Source organism: Bactrocera tryoni, chromosome 3, assembly GCF_016617805.1.
Source record: "Bactrocera tryoni isolate S06 chromosome 3, CSIRO_BtryS06_freeze2, whole genome shotgun sequence".
In the NCBI taxonomy this organism is placed as follows: domain Eukaryota; kingdom Metazoa; phylum Arthropoda; class Insecta; order Diptera; family Tephritidae; genus Bactrocera; species Bactrocera tryoni.
Genome location: NC_052501.1, coordinates 81,731,186 through 81,748,605, shown reverse-complemented (window position 1 = coordinate 81,748,605; position 17,420 = coordinate 81,731,186). Strand labels below are relative to the sequence as shown.

The following is a 17,420-nucleotide window of genomic DNA, read 5'->3' as shown; positions in this document are numbered from 1 at the left end:
TTTAAGTATATTTAGAATTTTGAATAAATAGAAATGAAAAGTGTTTCTAGTTTTATTTTTTTTTATTCTATCAAAATGTAGTATCACAATTGCGTTTTTACGGATTTTCAGACAAAAGACACAGGTGTATAACAATTGTAAATTAACAACCGATATGTAGAGTTATCACCGGCTTCTCATATGCCTCAAATACTTTCATTCACTACACTTACTTCAAAGGGGTTTTTTTATTAAATCTTGCCTGTTTTTTGTTTTTCTAAAGTCTTAACTGTGGTTTTTTCTCCCTGATGTTTGTGTTTTCTTAAATAATGCCAACATTATGTTCGAAACGTAAATGCAAACTAACTGCAAAACGCATTCGCAAAATGCGCTAATAAAATGTACCGTACACTCGTCACTACCCTTTCCCTGATTAGAAACTAATACATTCCCCCGTGCCAGCAAAACATGGATTTTTCTTTATACTTTATTGTCGATTAATGGTTCGTAGATATATTTCTCTACTGATAAGATATGTAAATACATGTTGTCTACATATACGAACACAAATTTATGGCGTTATAATAAATGCAAATGTATGTAAGTACATATACATACATATGTACATACATACATATGTCTTGCTTAAGGCTTTTGTAATATAAAAATCATGAAATAAATGTGTAACAGTTAAGCCGATATTGTAGCCACTTCCTGAAATAGACACACTTCGGTTGAAACTGGGAACCCTTTTATTTGTTCATTTAAGACTTTATCCAGGAAAATAGCACATTCGCACGTAGAACTTTTTTTCATTTAGGCAGGCGCCTTGATGTTATTCGTAAAATTAAGGCTTTCAAACCTTTAGGCTGCCCCCGAATGGTTAATATCTATAGTGTGATGAGAACAGCGTTGAAAAACCCCACATGATTTCATTGAATATCGAATGCATCTCGAAGGACATTTGAGATTAAGTTTGGTCCACTTTTATGCGAATTTTGTGGGCTTAAAACCAGTGTACGCTATGGAGCTTTTTATTTTTTTACACAAAAAACGAAAACATTAGATTGTTCAACTTTTGGTACCCTCATTTTTATAGTCGTGTTATTGTCGGTTTTTTCGGTGATGCCAAATGGTCAGATGATTTAGATTTTTTGAAAATGAGCGCAAAGCTAGCCAAGGAGTGGCAAGCTACTTCCACATTAAACTTTTCTAGGTGTCAGGGCACAGTAGAATCGTCGAAAATTGTAAAGCCAACAGTAGGCCCTCGAAAAGTGCTGTTTCGACGGGGTCGGACAAAAGGGAGAGCGGTGTCAGATGAGTAGGGTTAGTGGGGCATGCAAAGAGGTGGCCAGTGTCATGCGGAGACGGAGAGGTGAAGGTGTTGATGGCTCTACTGTGAATAGCGGTCAGTGCTTGCGTCCGAAGTCTGGTCGGCGTATTGTTTGATGTCGTCGACGTAGTTGAGGACTGACTTCTTGATTGTTCATTGCTTCTCGAGAAATCAGCCTAATTATCTAACCTAAGATCTTAAAAAACGGTAAAGAAGCAGGATACCATGTGAGCAAAGATTCAGAATAAAAAAACATCTCTGCTTTTAAAATTCCGATGATAACATTATCTCTAGTTAAAAGCCGGCTGCGGAAGTATCAATGAACGGATTTTCTCCGTAAATGACAAAATGTATTTAAGACTTTGCCAAGCGTGATATATTGTATATCCGTTTTTGCGAACAGCAACAACAAAAACAAGCACCAAATATACATATAGACTATCTTTTTTAGATATTTAATCGATGCAAATTACATGGAATTGCTGAAATTGTGTGGAAATACTTTTTGTGCACCATTTTATCACAATTAAAAAACGTTAACATATCTATTTAAATCAGTATTATTGTTATTATAAATCGATATAATTTTTTTTCGTTGAACAACGCAATGAAACGCTTGACTAACGCATAAAACAGTCAGTAGCATTTAAATCTTTATAGTGGACAGTCCGAGCGGGACTTCACTTGCTCACACAACACGCGCATTCCGTCGGAAAAATTCGAAAAAAGCACTAATACAAAATAGTTTAAAATAAAATGGCAGCCATACGTCCTTTAAGCGCTGAATTGCAGAAAATCGCCATTGAAGAGCTGAACGAGGTGCCCGAACGTGTGCCACAGGATATAGCGGCATTACGCGAATGGATCGAAAAGCAGTCGCATTTGCGTGCACGCACCGACGATCAATTTTTGGTCAGCTTTTTGCGCGGCTGCAAGTACAGTTTGGAGAAGGCCAAATCGAAAATAGATTACTTCTACACAATACGCACAATGTTGCCACATATTTTCGTGAATAATACACTGGCAGATCCGAAGAACTTGCTTATTGCACGATCAGGGTGAGTTCACACATTTTACGCATTTAATTTTGTCGTGTTTATTTGCGAATTTATTTCTCTTGCAGCGGCATTGTTGCATTGCCAAAAACATTAGGTGTCGGTGGTCCAGTGATTGGCTTCTCGCGTTATAAAATAATCGATGATTTACCAATTACCGTTAAGGATTACTGCAGATACATTGCTATGGTAACGGACAAGACTATAGTCGGCGCCGATGCTTACGTTATAGGCGGTTACATGGAAATTGTTGATGTCGACAAAGTCGGCATGAGTGCAATGTCGAAATTCGATCCGGTCACAGGCAAACAATTCAGCACATATTGCATGAAGGGCTCTGCTATACGCATTAAGGGTATACATATTATAAATGCGCCCAAAGAGGCCTACACCGCACTCAATATTATACGCAATCTCTTTCCGGCCAACATAAAAGAGAGGGTATGCCATTGAAGTCTAGTCTAAACTAGTCTAGTATTACACGTTTTTCATTTACCACTGCTCTTACTTTCTTATTATAGTACTTTATACACCGCAACATGGCGGAATTGTATAAATATGTGCCTAAGCAGTATTTGCCAATCGAATATGGTGGCTCTAATGGCTCATTAACCGATTTGACTAATAAACTTGTAGGCGATTTGCAGGACTTTAATTACTATTTTAAAGAGAACGATAAATATGGCGTCGACGAGAAGCTAAGGCAAGGCCAAAGTAAGGATATGAACTCAATATTCGGTTTAGAGGGCACATTCCGAAAGCTTGATATTGATTAGATGGACAAGCATGTAAAATTATTATTATTTATGTTAGCAAAATATTCTTCGGTATTTTTTTTTCGAAAAATAAAAAACAGCTAACGGATGTAGTGTAATTTTTTCTTAGTAGAACTACATTGTATAGTTAGTCGAAAAAGTCTTTTGGTATTTTGTCTATAGATGTCGTTGCAGTCGTATATCTCCAGTGCTACCAATCACATTGTGTCATACCACATAGTGATTGAAAGGTGAGATTTTAAGCTTCATTTAATTAAAAACAAATTAAATTCGGGCAAGTTGAAAAAAGTTACAGCTGTTCAAAAATGACTGAAAATACGACAATAATGTGATGATCATGGTCCAAGCGTGGTGAAGCTCATCAAATGGTTGTAAAGCCAGGATTGACGCCTCGAAAGGTTATGCTGAATGTTTGGTGGGATTGGAAAGGAATCATCCACTATGAGCTGCTCCAGCCTTGTCGAATGATTGATTCTACATTTTGCTGTCAACAACTGATGAGATTGAACCAAGCAATCGAAAAACACGGCCAGAATTGATCAGCAGAAAGAGCTTCGTCTTCCATCGGGACAACGGTAGATCACACACATCTTTGATGACACGACAAAAACTGGGAGAGCTTGGCTGGGAAGTTTTGATGCATCCACCAAATAGTCCTGCTTAGAAATACGAAAAGACTGTTCGACTGCCCAATATATTAATATGTATATTGTCACCTAAAATGCAAAAAAAAGCAACATAAGCTTATAGGCGAAGGAAAAGCAATATAATAGAAACCACTTACATTGAAACAAAATTTGAGTTTTGGTTATAAAATGGTTATATAGAAGTTATACATTTGTTATATCTGACAGCGGAAGCAGAAAATCTTATTATATATACATATATACATATATAATAAAATGTAGTGAATCGTTAGCAATAAAAAACTCAATTTCAATTATTTTTATGATATATTGTTTTGCTTTTTAGGTGACGATATGAATCTATAATAGAATTGCGGCAACTCGGCCTATACCTTTTGTATGTTCGCCTAAAGTGACGTCACAAGAACGGCTTAGATTGAAAAATTCACTTGATAAGAAAATAATTTTCCTCTAAAAAATAACTCTACATCATTTTTGACAAGTAGATTCGAAAAATATTTGATCTATTGTTTGAAGTTGACGATGGGTTGTTATAATATTATATTTACCCTTAAGTTGGGCAATTTGATAAGAACTTCAGAAATATATACAATTTTAAATATACATTTATACTATTTATATAAAGTATGTATATGTCAGCAATTATTGGTGCTATCTGCGGGAATCGCTTATCTAATCTTTGATCTAGTGCAAAAGCACTTCGCTCGACCAAAGCGTAGTTAATTGAATTACACATCTTTACGTTGAAGCGTGATAAAGCGTCGAGGCAAAGAAGCAAGAAAAGTGAATCATCCCGTTTCCAGTTTTTTTTATTTTATTATTATGAAAATAATTATTTATTTAAGTTTATTTAAAATTTCTTCTCGGCTTGTTTACATTTTTGCTCTGCTTTTTACGCTTTTTTTTTTGTAGATTTCTTTAGGCATGTGTGTATGTTTTATTTAAATGAAAGCAATGACTAAATACTGTGTCGCTTTATTTGTTTTATTTGCTTTATAAGTGCGGCTGCCATTTTAAGATAACCGCTAACGCTTAAATGGCAAGAGTATAAAAATGTTTGTAAGCATGAAAGGCTGAAAAGCAAGCATGGGCGGATGTGTTGTCATAGGTCATTATGGAAGAAACCGTTAAGACACTCAATTTGTGCGCGAAAATAACAAATTTAATTATTATAAAACAGGAAAAAATGGTAACTTCGGCTATACCGAAGCTCTAATACCCTTCACAAGTCTCAAAAACTAACGAACAAATTTTTATTATCCCTAAACAACTTCGCCTTAAGAATCTCTGGCTCGCAACACGTTTTAGAACTATAGTTTCTTAGGCAAGGTTGTTCAGAATGACCCGTGAAACATTTCCCGCATACACACTTTTCCATTTTTTTGGCTCTCTGTTAAGCAATCCGCTCTAATTTGAGTCTTTGGAGTCCTTCTGGTGCTACAAACTTCATGGCAATCTTGGTATACGCTGTTGAGGGTATCAAATAGACAAAAAAAAAATATAGAAAGATGCGCCACATTTTTGAGCACATTAACAACGCTTGAATAAATAACAAAAAAAAGGTTTAACCACAAATAAGCATGTACTATATATACTATAAATATGTATGTAGATATGTATGTATGTCTGCAAACTAACTGCCACACTACTCTAAAACGGGGGTAGTTAATCATTTTGGCTATTATGCATATGCATATATATTTTTACATGCAAATGGGCAAAATTATGAACACAGAGAACCGGTTAGTTACGTATTTGCCGATGGTATACTAGGGTGGCCTAAAAAGTACATGGCCCAACACAAATCAATATGGGAGCCAACTTGCAATACGCTTATCAAGGTATAAGTCTATAAAGTATATGCTATAGCAGAAAAAATTCCACAAGAGAAAGTGAGATAGGCACAAAATGGGTGAAATAATTGCTCAAAAATAAAGAAAAAAAAACTAGGGAAATTAATGGTTTAAAATTTGATTTTCTTTTATGCGATGAAATATTCAGCAGATTTTAATTTCGAAAATTATTATTTTTTTTTTAATTTTAAAACTAGTTCTGAGACACTTTCGAGGTCACCGAATATTGTTGGAATATTTTTATAAATTTATAAATAATACATTATATTGGGTAGTCGAAAAAATATTTTCGTATTTTGTCAATAGATGTAGTGTCAGTCGCATATCTCCAGTGCTACCAATCACATTGTGTCATATCATATAGTTTTGGAAAGGTGAGATTTTAAGCTTCATTTAACCAAAAATAAAAATTAAATTCAGGGAAGTTGAAAAAAAGCTACAGCTGTTGAAAGATGAGTGAAAGTAATGAAAAAATTCGTTATAATTTGAAATTTGTGAAGTTTACGGAGACGTTCAGTTCGTGCAGCACACGCTCGCTTTCGTTCTGGAAATTTCGAAATTTCGAAATTTCGATTTACACTGATGGAATAATGTTTCTAGCGGAAAATGGCAAACAGTGGTCGACCAAATGGTACTTATTGTTTTAAATATAAAAAAAAATAAGTTGAAGTTTGATTAGAAATACGAAAAGACTTTTTCTTTCCTTTTTTTACCCAATATAATATGAATTTTTAACGTTTTCATTTTCACTTTCGAGTCCTACATGGTCACCCTCGTATGTAAGCATTCATCTTTGTGTGTTATATGTTTGTGAAACCACAGCGCAACAATTAAACTACATTTATTGTGATTTCTGTTAAGTTTTATGACACTGAAAACCAACAGTAAAGCATGCGAAACAGTAGCAATAAAAGTCAGAAGAGTGAAATACTAAAAACTCAACGCTTCAATGAAAGTGTTACAATTTTGAATGACTAGCCGTAATGCACGAAAGATTATCTTTTGTTTTTTAAGAGAAATTTTCAATTTCAGCACGTGAACGATGCAAATTATTATTTTTATTTCTATTTTACTTAAAAAATAGCAGACACAAAAGTTTAATAAACGCAAGTTTTACATTCAACTAAGTATATGTACATATGTATGTGTATGTACGCGCATAAGTTTCATATTTCATATGCACTTCTTCGAGCGCTTTATGCGCATGCGTGTACATAAAAACCCTACTAACGGCATCTTCAAATGGTCAAAAACTTGCAATTTGCAGCACAGGCAACACTTAAAGGCGGCGTACGCACAAATGTATACAGTGAGTGATGAGCGTTTAGACACGAACAGTGCAGCAAACCGAAAATAAAACAGAGGAAGGTTTCTTCATAACCGCCGTAATAAATAAATAGCAGCTCACCAGTGTCGAACGATTTCAGTTGCTTCGCAGACAGCACATCACACATTTGCCGCCAAGCAGCCGCAACAGCTTAACAACAAATCCACACACCTCATTACAACCAATATATAGCAGCATGGTGATATTACGCCCACTACCCGATGATTTGGCGAAGACAGCCATCGAAGAGTTGAATGAGAAGCCCGACGACAATGACTACTTTGTGAATACTTTGCGCGAATGGGCCGAAAAGCAGCCACATCTGCGCGCGCGCACCGACGATCAATTCCTGATGGCCTTTCTGCGCGGTTCCAAGTTCAGTCTGGAAAAGGCGAAACAGAAATTGGAAAACTTCTATATACTACGCGCCGCCATGCCGGAAATCTTTCGTAATCGCAATCTGAATGAACCAAAATTTGAGGCGATCGCTAAAGCCGGGTACGTTCTTTAAGTTAACTGAATTTGTTCGAATATCTGTTCAATTTGAATAATTTCTTATAGTGCTGTATCTTTTTTGCCTGAACCCGTTTGTGAGGGTGGCCCATTGGTGGTGCTGATGCGACCCAGCGAGTTCAATATGGAACAACATTCGATCAATGATGTGCTGAAAGTCGGCTCAATGATCATTGATATACTAATGCAGGAGAACGATCGCGTTTTCATTGCTGGCTACACGTTCATCATTGATCTGGGTAACATTTCAAAAGCTGTGCTCATGAATTTCGAACCGGAATTCGTGCGCAAGTTAACCATACTGGTCAATAAAGCGGCGCCCACACGCATGAAGGGTTTCCATTTCATCAATGTGCTGCCGATTTTCGAAAAATTATTCGGCATGGTGAAGAGTGTGATAAGTGCCAAGTTGAAAGATAGGGTGAGTTGAACGATTTGTTATTTGCCATGGACACAATATTTTGAAAAATATTATAATAGAAATTTTGGTTCTTGAAATAACCGTTAAAATTGAAATATAACTTGAAATTCAACTATCGGGTAGTCGAAAAAGTCTTTTCGTATTCAGTTAATAGATGTCGTTGCAGTCGTATATCTCCAGTATAATGAAAAATTCTTAAAACTTCGAGTTTTTTTTACTAATTTTTATCATCTATTACTTTTGCATTTCTTCACACAGTTCTATGTGCACGGCACCAATTTCGAGGATCTCTACAAGCACATACCCAAACATGTGCTACCCAAGGAATATGGCGGGGATTGTGATCTAAAAAGTCTGGCTGATGAATGGTGGCAAAAATTGAATGATTATAAAAAATTCTTTGACGATGAGGAGCAATATGGCGTGACTGAGGGTTATGAAAAACTGAGGCAAGTGAAACAACTGATCGAAGATACCAGTGTACTGCAAGGCACCGAAGGTTCGTTCCGCCAATTGGAATTCGATTAAAGACTCTACGGCTCACTATACGCATGACGGTCAACCAAAGCAATTAGCATAATAATGAATTTATTTTTTCATAATTTTACTTATTTAAAACCATTTGAATGAATGTTAGCAATAAAAAAATACAATATTAAAAAAATTGTGTACATTTTTTACAGTTAGCAGTAAAATGTATATGTATGTAGTATAAAAATCAACAAAATTTCGGTAATATATTTTTTTGTTTACTGCTACCGCGTATCCGCGGTAATTAACCACCTCACAGCATTTGCACTTTTGTAATTTGATGTCGAAGTTGGTGGCCACACAGACACATCTTTATATTGGCAAAAACTTAATGCCAGCTACAGAGTTTTTTGTTTTTCTCTATACATTGGCAAATTTAGTTAAACGCCCATACATACATATATGCATATGTACATAGATACTACTTGTATATGAAGAAAAACTCTTGTATAAGCAGCACTCAGTTTCTATCTTGATCGACTTTTTAAGCAGCTTCTTTTCGATTAAGAAATTATAACGCAATCTTTGATGAGATTTTTTTCTTGGTTGTATTATAATAAAATACATATGTATATATGTAAGTATATTATTTATTTTTCTGTCTTAATTAGTAGATTACTATACCCTGAACAGAAAAACGTTTGAAACCCTATAAAGTATTATATGTATACATATAACATATCAGCGTGACTGCCTATTGGGTAGCGAAAAAGTCTATTTCTAATCAAACTTGAACTTAATTTTTATATTTATAATGAACTTTATTGAACCAATTATGTGCCATTTTGGTCGACCACTTTTTGCCATTTTTCCACTAGAAACATTACTTCATTAGTGTAAAACTTTTCTGGTTTCTCGGCGAAAAACTGCGACAAGTAATCTTCACAGTCTTCTCTTGAAGTCAACTTTACTCCATTAACATTTGACCGAAACAAATGGTAGTCTGTTGGTGCAAGATCAGGGCTATATGGTGTATGCATCAAAGCTTTCCAGCCAAGCTATCCCAATTTTTGCTGAGTCATCAAAGATCTGCGTGGTCTAGTTCATCAGTTCTGGCCGTTTTTTCGATTGATTGCTTCAATCTCATCAGTTATAGACAGTAAAATGTAGAAACAATCGTCTGACCAGACTGGAGCAGCTCATAGTAGATAGTTTCTTTCCAATCCCATCAAACACTCGGCATAACCTTTCGAGACGTCAATTCTGGCTTTGCGACCATTTATTGAGTTTCGCCACGCTTGGACCATGATATTTTTCGCACGTTATTGTCGTATTTGATCCAATTTTCGTCTCCTGTTACCACTTCGCTTCAGAAATGATTCGATTTTATTTCGTTTCAGCAAAGAATCGCAGATGTTAATTCGGTCCATTAAAATTTTCACAGACAATTCATGTGGTACCCAAACAACGAGCGTCTTTTTGTAGCCAGCCTTTTCTACTCGTAAATGGTTCAAAACTCTTTGATGATAAATGTTAAGTTCGTTAGCGATGTCATGGCTGCTTATGTGAAGGTCCAGATCAATTTTTTCCATAATTTCATCGACTTTTTCAACGATAGGTCGACCAGAGTGAGATGTATCTTTCACTTCGAAATTTCCAGAACGGAAGCGAGCGAACCATTGTTGTGCTAGACGAACGCTGTATCAGTTTCCTCTCCGTAAACTTCACAAATTTCATTGGTGGCTTGCGTGACATTCTTCTTTTTTTTATACAAAAATTTCAAAATATAGCGAATTTCTTCATTATTCGACGACATACTATATAACAAAGTTGTTGACTGACTTACTTCCAATAATAACAAGATGCCTGTTTGTGGCATAATCGAAGGCTAGTCGATAAGGTCGATTGTAAGGGTGCAATATTATAAGAAAAGTGGTGTACACGCTTGTGTATTAGCGTCGAAACTGTGCTTGGCAGCAAATGCCGTCCACTTGCTGCTTACCGCTTCCAGAATATTTCGTTATGCCTGGACAAGGAGAATACAGTGCGAGTTCTAGCCATTGCTCAGTTGGCATTGCTCAGTTGGCATTGCTAAGAGGTACGAGTACATATGTACTACACAACAAAGTAAAATGTGGGTGGCAAATTTTTGTACTTGAAATTTATAACTCAACTTGATATATTGCATTAGTATACCCATTTTAGTCAAATAAATACAATATAATTAATTTGCCGCGCTAATACAATAACCTGAAATTGTTTCTTTTTATAAATATATACTACATTAATATTTGGCAATTTTAAGAAAAACAACTGCCTTGTAAAGAAGTGGTAATATACTTGTAGATAAAAGCATTTGAGTTTAAAGAGGGGCAAAATAGAAATTAGAAATTGTGGTTGAATAAATACTACCATAAAGGATATAACAAGCACATTATTAATCACTTTACGAAATATTACGATGAATGGATTCTGTTCCTATTGCAACTAAAATTTTAAGTATTGAAATGTTACGATGTATAATTATTTTTAAATTATTTATTTATTTATATATGTAAATTTCAACGGGGCAATTGAAAAGTCCTCGGCCTATCATAGTGAAACATATTTTTTTGGCAAAATTTGATCTTTTTTATTCAACACAATTCCCTTAAAGGGTGTTAAGCTGATTCTAGCGACTCTCCAACTTTTCGAAATTATTTTTGTAGTAATATTTGTCCTTTGCTTCAAAATAGGCCTGTGTTGGCGATCTCTTCTTCATTGGATGAAAATGAGAACAGAAAATAGTCGCTGCGGGCCAGATCTAGAGAACACGAAGGATTTGGAAGCAATACGAAGCCCAATTCATGGATTTTTGACATCGTTTCACTGGCTTTCACTTAAACGGCCCAATAATGATGTGTTAGTCAATAAAAATGTTTCCATGCGCATTCCAAAATAAAGACGTCTCAACCTTGTCAGCCGACTGTTGCCTTTTTCCACGCTTTGGAACGGGTTCATCGTATACAGTCCACTCGAATGACAGTCGATTGGACTTCGGAGTGAAATGATGGAACCATGTTTCATCCATTGTCACATATCGACGCAAAAACTTGGGTTTACTACGCTTAAAGATCTCCAAACACTCTTCCGAATCATCAACTCTTCGTTGTTTTTGGCCAAAAGTAAGCTCAGACGGCAACCAATTTCCACAGACCTTTCTCTTATCCAAATATTGATGAATGGCATGACGTAGACCTTCAGTTGATATCTTTACAGTAACTGCAATCTCGAACAACTTCACTTTAAGATCAACCAATATTATGTTGTGGACTTTTTGATGTTGTCGTTGGTAAAAACCTCTTTTGGGCGTCCACAGTCTTCGGTACTCATTTCATCACGTCTAAACTTAGCAGGCCAATCCTTGATGGTTTACTTTCCAGGCGTAGTGTTCGAAAACTATTCATCAAGCCAAGTTTTTGCATCAACCGTATTTTTCCCTTCAAAAAGTAATATTTTATCAACACACGACATTCCTTTTAAGCAATTTTTTTCACGATAATAAAAGTACCTTCACTCAAAATGACATAATTCACAAACTAATAATCCGACTGTTCAAATTATGTTCGCGCCTTTAGAGTTAGGGTTATGGTAGGGCTAACTAAAGATCATATGGATTTCATTTTATTAGCGCCATCTACGTGTCAGGCCGGTGACCTTTAAATTAACCTAAAAAAATAAACGCTGTCATAACCCGACCTTGTGGAGTTACAAAAATGAAGATTGAGATGTGTAAGTTACTCTGGAAAATCTGACGTTTTATATTTCCAAATAACTCTGATTCATGGCTTCTCCATATGCTCACAATCACTCTTAAAGACCTAAAATTGTGGATTCTCCCATTAAGGATCCTATCAAATATAGATAAAATAGCTCAACTGAAGGTTAAATGCGTTGCAAAACTATTACTGTGATGTTTATCAAAAGAAAACATAAAAACATCTGTTAAACAGATAAATTAATAAATGTTTTTTACTTATTTTATGGGGAGTTCCAGGCGTCAGACGTAAATAACTGCTTTCGTACGTTAAATATTACAATAAACGTAATACCCGAATAAAACATATACTTAACCATACCATACCACACATCACAATTATATTTATCGAGATTGCTAATGCAAACAAAATATAATGCTTTTAACCAAATTTGACAGACAGACAATTGACACAATGAGCAATAGCAATGGCAGCAACAACAAAAATGCATGTTTAACTGAAACTGAAGCTACGATTAAAAAGAATGGTTATATTTCAGATAAAAACCAAATCACAATGGCTGATAACCAATTTGTACTGTTATACCTAAAATACTTTTTTAGTAATTTACATATGTACAAGTGCATAAATGTATATGAGTGTAACATGCTGTTAAATACGTACTGTTGACATTAAATGGATACTTAAAAATGATGTTGGTGGCGTCAATAGACCTTATCTATATACATGCTTGTATAGTACATCCCTAAAAATGTACATAACTACAGGGTTGTGTCGAGAATTATGGCAATAATAATTTAAATATATGTAAGTATTCGCCATTTTTCAATTATTAAGTCAGAACTTTAATACTGTCGCCTAAAAAATTGAATTTTCGCACGCTCAGTTTATAACTGAGGTAAATATTAACTCAGAAATATAGGATACTACAGTTTCCAGTGGACTTTGAACTTACGACTGATGATTTTGAGTGTTGCCACTTCGGAAATGCATTAGTTGATTTGAACTTACCTGTGAAGGAGCAAAAGCCAAAAAATATATGTTTTTTGTCAGATCCATATTAATTCAATTTTAAAATGTTTCAAACCCTGTATTAGCCCACTCACAAGCATACAAGAATATTCAGTTAATGAACCATACCTGTTGAGGTATTTTTAAAACCATACTAAGTTTTATCAAACGAGACAAATGGACGGCTGGACGGCCTTATTAACTCGTATGTGTCGACCCTCCTGCGCATGGTTGCAGTACTCACACTCACAGCACTGGTTCAACCGCGCTCCTAATGTAAGTGTGACACTTTCCGGAACCAACGTAAATGCCTTTAATACGCAAAACAAACCGTTGAAAGAGTATTGGTAGCTGCACTATTTGGGTTTTAATCAAATTAATTTGGCGAACAGTTGTATCAGAACAATCAAGAGAGTAGCAAGTGGCGCTAAATACCTGCCATTAATAAAACTTCCGCTATTGAGGGTGTTGAACAAATATTCAAAATATATTAAATTGTACTAAGTGAACACTATTGGCATTCATGGAGTTTTCAAAACAAAATTTCTAAAAACAATGAAATATTGTTAATATATTTTTAACAAAAAATTTGAAGTTAAATAATGTAAAAATGTCTTCGGAAGAGGATGCAAATATGGTGAGGATAAAAAAGACATTGAGGTGCTTTTCATAAAAGTGATTTTTACCGAAAGAAATGTTTAAGTTCCAACAGCAGGCGAAAACACAATGCAATAATAATAATAATATTAGAAAAAAAATTAAACAAAAAAAAAAATATTAAAAAAAACATTTTATATTCAAAAAAAAATCTAAAAGAATTAAAAAAATATTAAAAAAATAAAAATTAAATATTAACAAAAAAATATTATAAAAATAAAAATATAAATAAATAATAAAAAATAAATAAATAAATATAATAACTAGAAATATTATATAATAGTCAAAAAAATTTAGCAATGTTACTAAAAAAATTAAAACAAAAATAAAAAAAAAACCATTAAAACAAAAAATATACAAAAAGAATTAAAAAACAAAAAAATTAAAAATAAAATATAAAAAACTAAAATAAAAAGAAAAAAATAAAAAACATAATACAATAAAAATAAATAAAATATGTATGTATAAAAAAATAATAAATAAATATATAACTAGAAATAAATAACCAAACAATTTTAACTCGACAGCAGGCACAATACAATGTTGTTATTACCAAAAATACTAAGCAAAAATTAAAAAAACATAAAAAAAATTAAAAAAATTGTGGTAAATTAAAAACATAAAACCAAAAAACAAAAAAAGAAATAATTAGATAAACAATAACAAATTGTATCTCAATAAAAAATATTGAACCATGAATTTTTTTCTTTAAAAAATTTTAAATTTTTTTATATAAAAATATTTTTTTAAGAAAAAGTTGGTAAAATTCCTAAACAAAAAAATCGTTATGCCGAAAAATATGTTAAGTTTTCGAAAGCTTATCAAAAACTCAAAAAAATTACTGCCGTTAAATAAAAAAACAGTTTCCAAATATTATAATTTTACGAAATGAAAACAGTTTCCATATATTATGCTTTTACATAATTTTACTATCACATTAAAAAACAAATCCATTTTTAAACTTTCTTCGCTAACTACAGCTCAACTACAGTCAAATCAATTTTCCCGAAGATCGCATATGGACACATCTTCCCAATTGGGAGATAACGCTTAAGATCTCCACATTTGTGCCGGTTATAATTTTCGGCTTATACGGTAATTTTGTCATACTACAGCTGATCGTAATGAATCGTCCGCTACGAACGGCAACGAATATGCTAGTGTGCAATATGGCGGTAGCCGATATGTTGACACTTTTAATATGTCCTGCTATGTTCATGATCAACGATTTTTATCAGAACTATCAACTGGGTTCGATAGGTTGCAAAATGGAGGGTTTCTTGGATGTGGCTTTTCTTATAACAGCCGTTTTAAATTTATCGGCTGTTAGTTACGATCGGCTAACAGCTATCGTACTGCCGACGGAAACACGCTTAACTATGTGGGGCGTGAGATTTGCGATTGCCTTCACATGGTTGGGTGGATTTTTAATAGCTTTGCCGTTGGCTATATATAGAACGTACAAGGTAAGCTTGAAAATTTTTAATTAAAAAAATCAATAATTTCTTTGAGACGACAACTTTCTTATAACTTTTTAAGGTACGTGTATGGAAGAACTTCAAAGAGATGTATTGCAAAGAGAATACCCAAATATTACCCAAATATTGGTATTTTTTAATTACGGTTATGGTATGGTTGCCGCTGAGCGTAATGCTAATTTGTTATTCAGCGATTTTCTTCAAGGTAAGCATTCTGTTCCATTAAAAAAAATTCTTTGTCAAGTTCTACATTTCACACACAGCTCGATCGTTACGAGAAGCGTGTGCTTAATCGTGAACATCCACTGAGTGTATCCTATAAGAGAACTGTGGCCAAAACGCTCTTCATTGTGGTGATCGTTTTCATTGCGCTGCGTTTGCCATTCACAATTTTGGTCATTTTACGTGACCAATACATAGCCACAAATGATAGTTCCGTAAATGTTAGTTTTCGCACCTTCTGGTATATATCACAATATCTAATGTTCCTGAATGCTGCTGTGAATCCACTGATCTATGGTTTTAACAATGACAACTTTAGACGCGCTTACGATCAGACACCACTGTGTAACTGCTTTAAACGTAATACCAACAAAATACAGTCCAATGTGAGTATAATTAGGCCGCACTTATTTAAATATCAATTACTAGATTTTATATTTTTCTTTGTTGCTAGAAATCTTCCTGCTGCAGCGGCTGCATGTGCTCTATGTTCAAATGGTTTAAACTGATCTGTGGCTGTTTCAGTTTAAGAGCGAAAAAAACTTTCTCTTTTACTGGTGATCAACAGGTGCAGAATACGGAGGTGGCACGTAGTGCAAGAGCGTCAATAGTGGTGACGGCAGCGCTGTCGAAAGAGACGAATGTGAACGATGTACAAACAACGTATAATCGTTTCGACAATGAGGGTTACCATAATAACGTTATAGACGAAGGGTTTATATGATTTACTGTATTTTATGTAAGAAACTATGATTATCAAATATGTTGAATTTAGTATATTTAAAACTTTTCGTTTTTGTTGTTGTTTTTTCTTGATGCTGTTGTATAAAATAACCTAAAATTTTAATATTTCATGAAAAATATACGCAAAATAGTAAAGATGGGAGTTAATGAGGAGGGCCATTGCGTTATATTGCGTAGTCGAAAAAGTCTTTTCGTATTTTGTCAATAGATGTCGTTGAAAACGTACATACATATATCTTCAGTGCTACCAATCACATTGTGTCATAATTTATGGTGCTGGAAATGTGAGATATTAAGCTTCATTTAACGAAAAAAGAATTAAATTCGGGGAAGTTGAAAAAAAAGTTACAGCTGTTTAAAAATTAGTGAAAATTGTTTTATAAAAATTTTTGTATAAAAAACGGAAGAATGCCACGCAAGCCACAAATGAAATTTGTTTACGAAGACGATGCTGTATCACTTTGTGTAGCACAACAATGGTGCGCTCGCGTCCGTTCTGGAAATTTCAAAATTTCAATTTACACTGATGAAAGTTTTACACTGATGGAATAAAGACTCTAGCGGAAAAATAACAAAAAGTGGTGGACCAAAATGGTACATATTTGTTTATATATTTATTAGTACAATATTAATATAAAAAAATAATTTGAATTTTGATTAGAAATACGAAAAGACTTTTTCGACTACCAATATGTCTTCAATAAAAATAAATGTTTAAGTATTAAATTGTCAACCAAATGCCTTAAAGGGTTAATAAATCATATGTTCTCATATATAAAGCAAGAAAAATTATGAAGCCTCTTTTTTCATGCTATTTTATGGTCCTTCAATACATTATGTTCTCAACTGGCTCGCTTAACGGGTTAAGTTACATTTTTCTCTCTTGCGAATATCTCTTGTTTGTATATTGGTAACTATATTCATCTCATCACCAATTAACAGTTACAAAATCGATTGTATTACCTAACTAGGCGAGGCGATTTTGCAATAATACGAGCATATATCGTGCATATACTAAATACATAGAAAGGTATATAAGGCTTTTAAATATAATTATTTGGGAGTAATAGTAATTAGCCGTTCAAGCGTGTGTTTAGAACATAAAAAATTATAATAATTTTCTGCGAAGTAACTAAAATAATTTAAAAACCTTAAAAAAAAATAAAATAAAATAA

General features: G+C 33.9%; 4 protein-coding genes across 6 annotated transcripts in view; 3 read left to right on the top strand and 1 right to left on the bottom strand.

The window, feature by feature from the left end:
- The window catches only part of LOC120771350 (alpha-tocopherol transfer protein-like), a 31,218-nt gene that overhangs the window by 5,295 nt on the left and 8,503 nt on the right, over positions 1–17,420 (bottom strand). Inside the window, exon 1 of one of the 3 annotated variants that reach the window (XM_040099299.1) lies at positions 213–235. The exons of the other annotated variants lie outside the window; for them this stretch is intronic. The gene's annotated coding sequence lies outside the window, so the exon portion shown is untranslated. Of the gene's footprint in view, positions 1–212; positions 236–17,420 lie in introns of those variants that run through there. 3 annotated transcript variants of the gene reach the window in all.
- On the top strand, positions 1,997–3,144 carry LOC120771351 (alpha-tocopherol transfer protein-like). The gene is made up of 3 exons (XM_040099301.1): positions 1,997–2,370; positions 2,436–2,808; positions 2,889–3,144. The coding sequence occupies exons 1-3, from the start codon at positions 2,069–2,071 to the stop codon at positions 3,141–3,143; spliced, it is 930 nt and encodes a 309-aa protein (XP_039955235.1). The 5' UTR covers positions 1,997–2,068; the 3' UTR covers position 3,144.
- On the top strand, positions 7,118–8,456 carry LOC120771352 (alpha-tocopherol transfer protein-like). The gene is made up of 3 exons (XM_040099302.1): positions 7,118–7,468; positions 7,532–7,904; positions 8,163–8,456. Exons 1-3 carry the CDS (start codon positions 7,167–7,169, stop codon positions 8,430–8,432), a joined length of 945 nt encoding a protein of 314 aa, XP_039955236.1. The 5' UTR covers positions 7,118–7,166; the 3' UTR covers positions 8,433–8,456.
- LOC120771348 (neuropeptide FF receptor 2) lies at positions 13,755–16,225 on the top strand. Its single transcript, XM_040099295.1, has 5 exons — positions 13,755–13,781; positions 14,782–15,267; positions 15,341–15,484; positions 15,543–15,887; positions 15,956–16,225. Exons 1-5 carry the CDS (start codon positions 13,755–13,757, stop codon positions 16,223–16,225), a joined length of 1,272 nt encoding a protein of 423 aa, XP_039955229.1.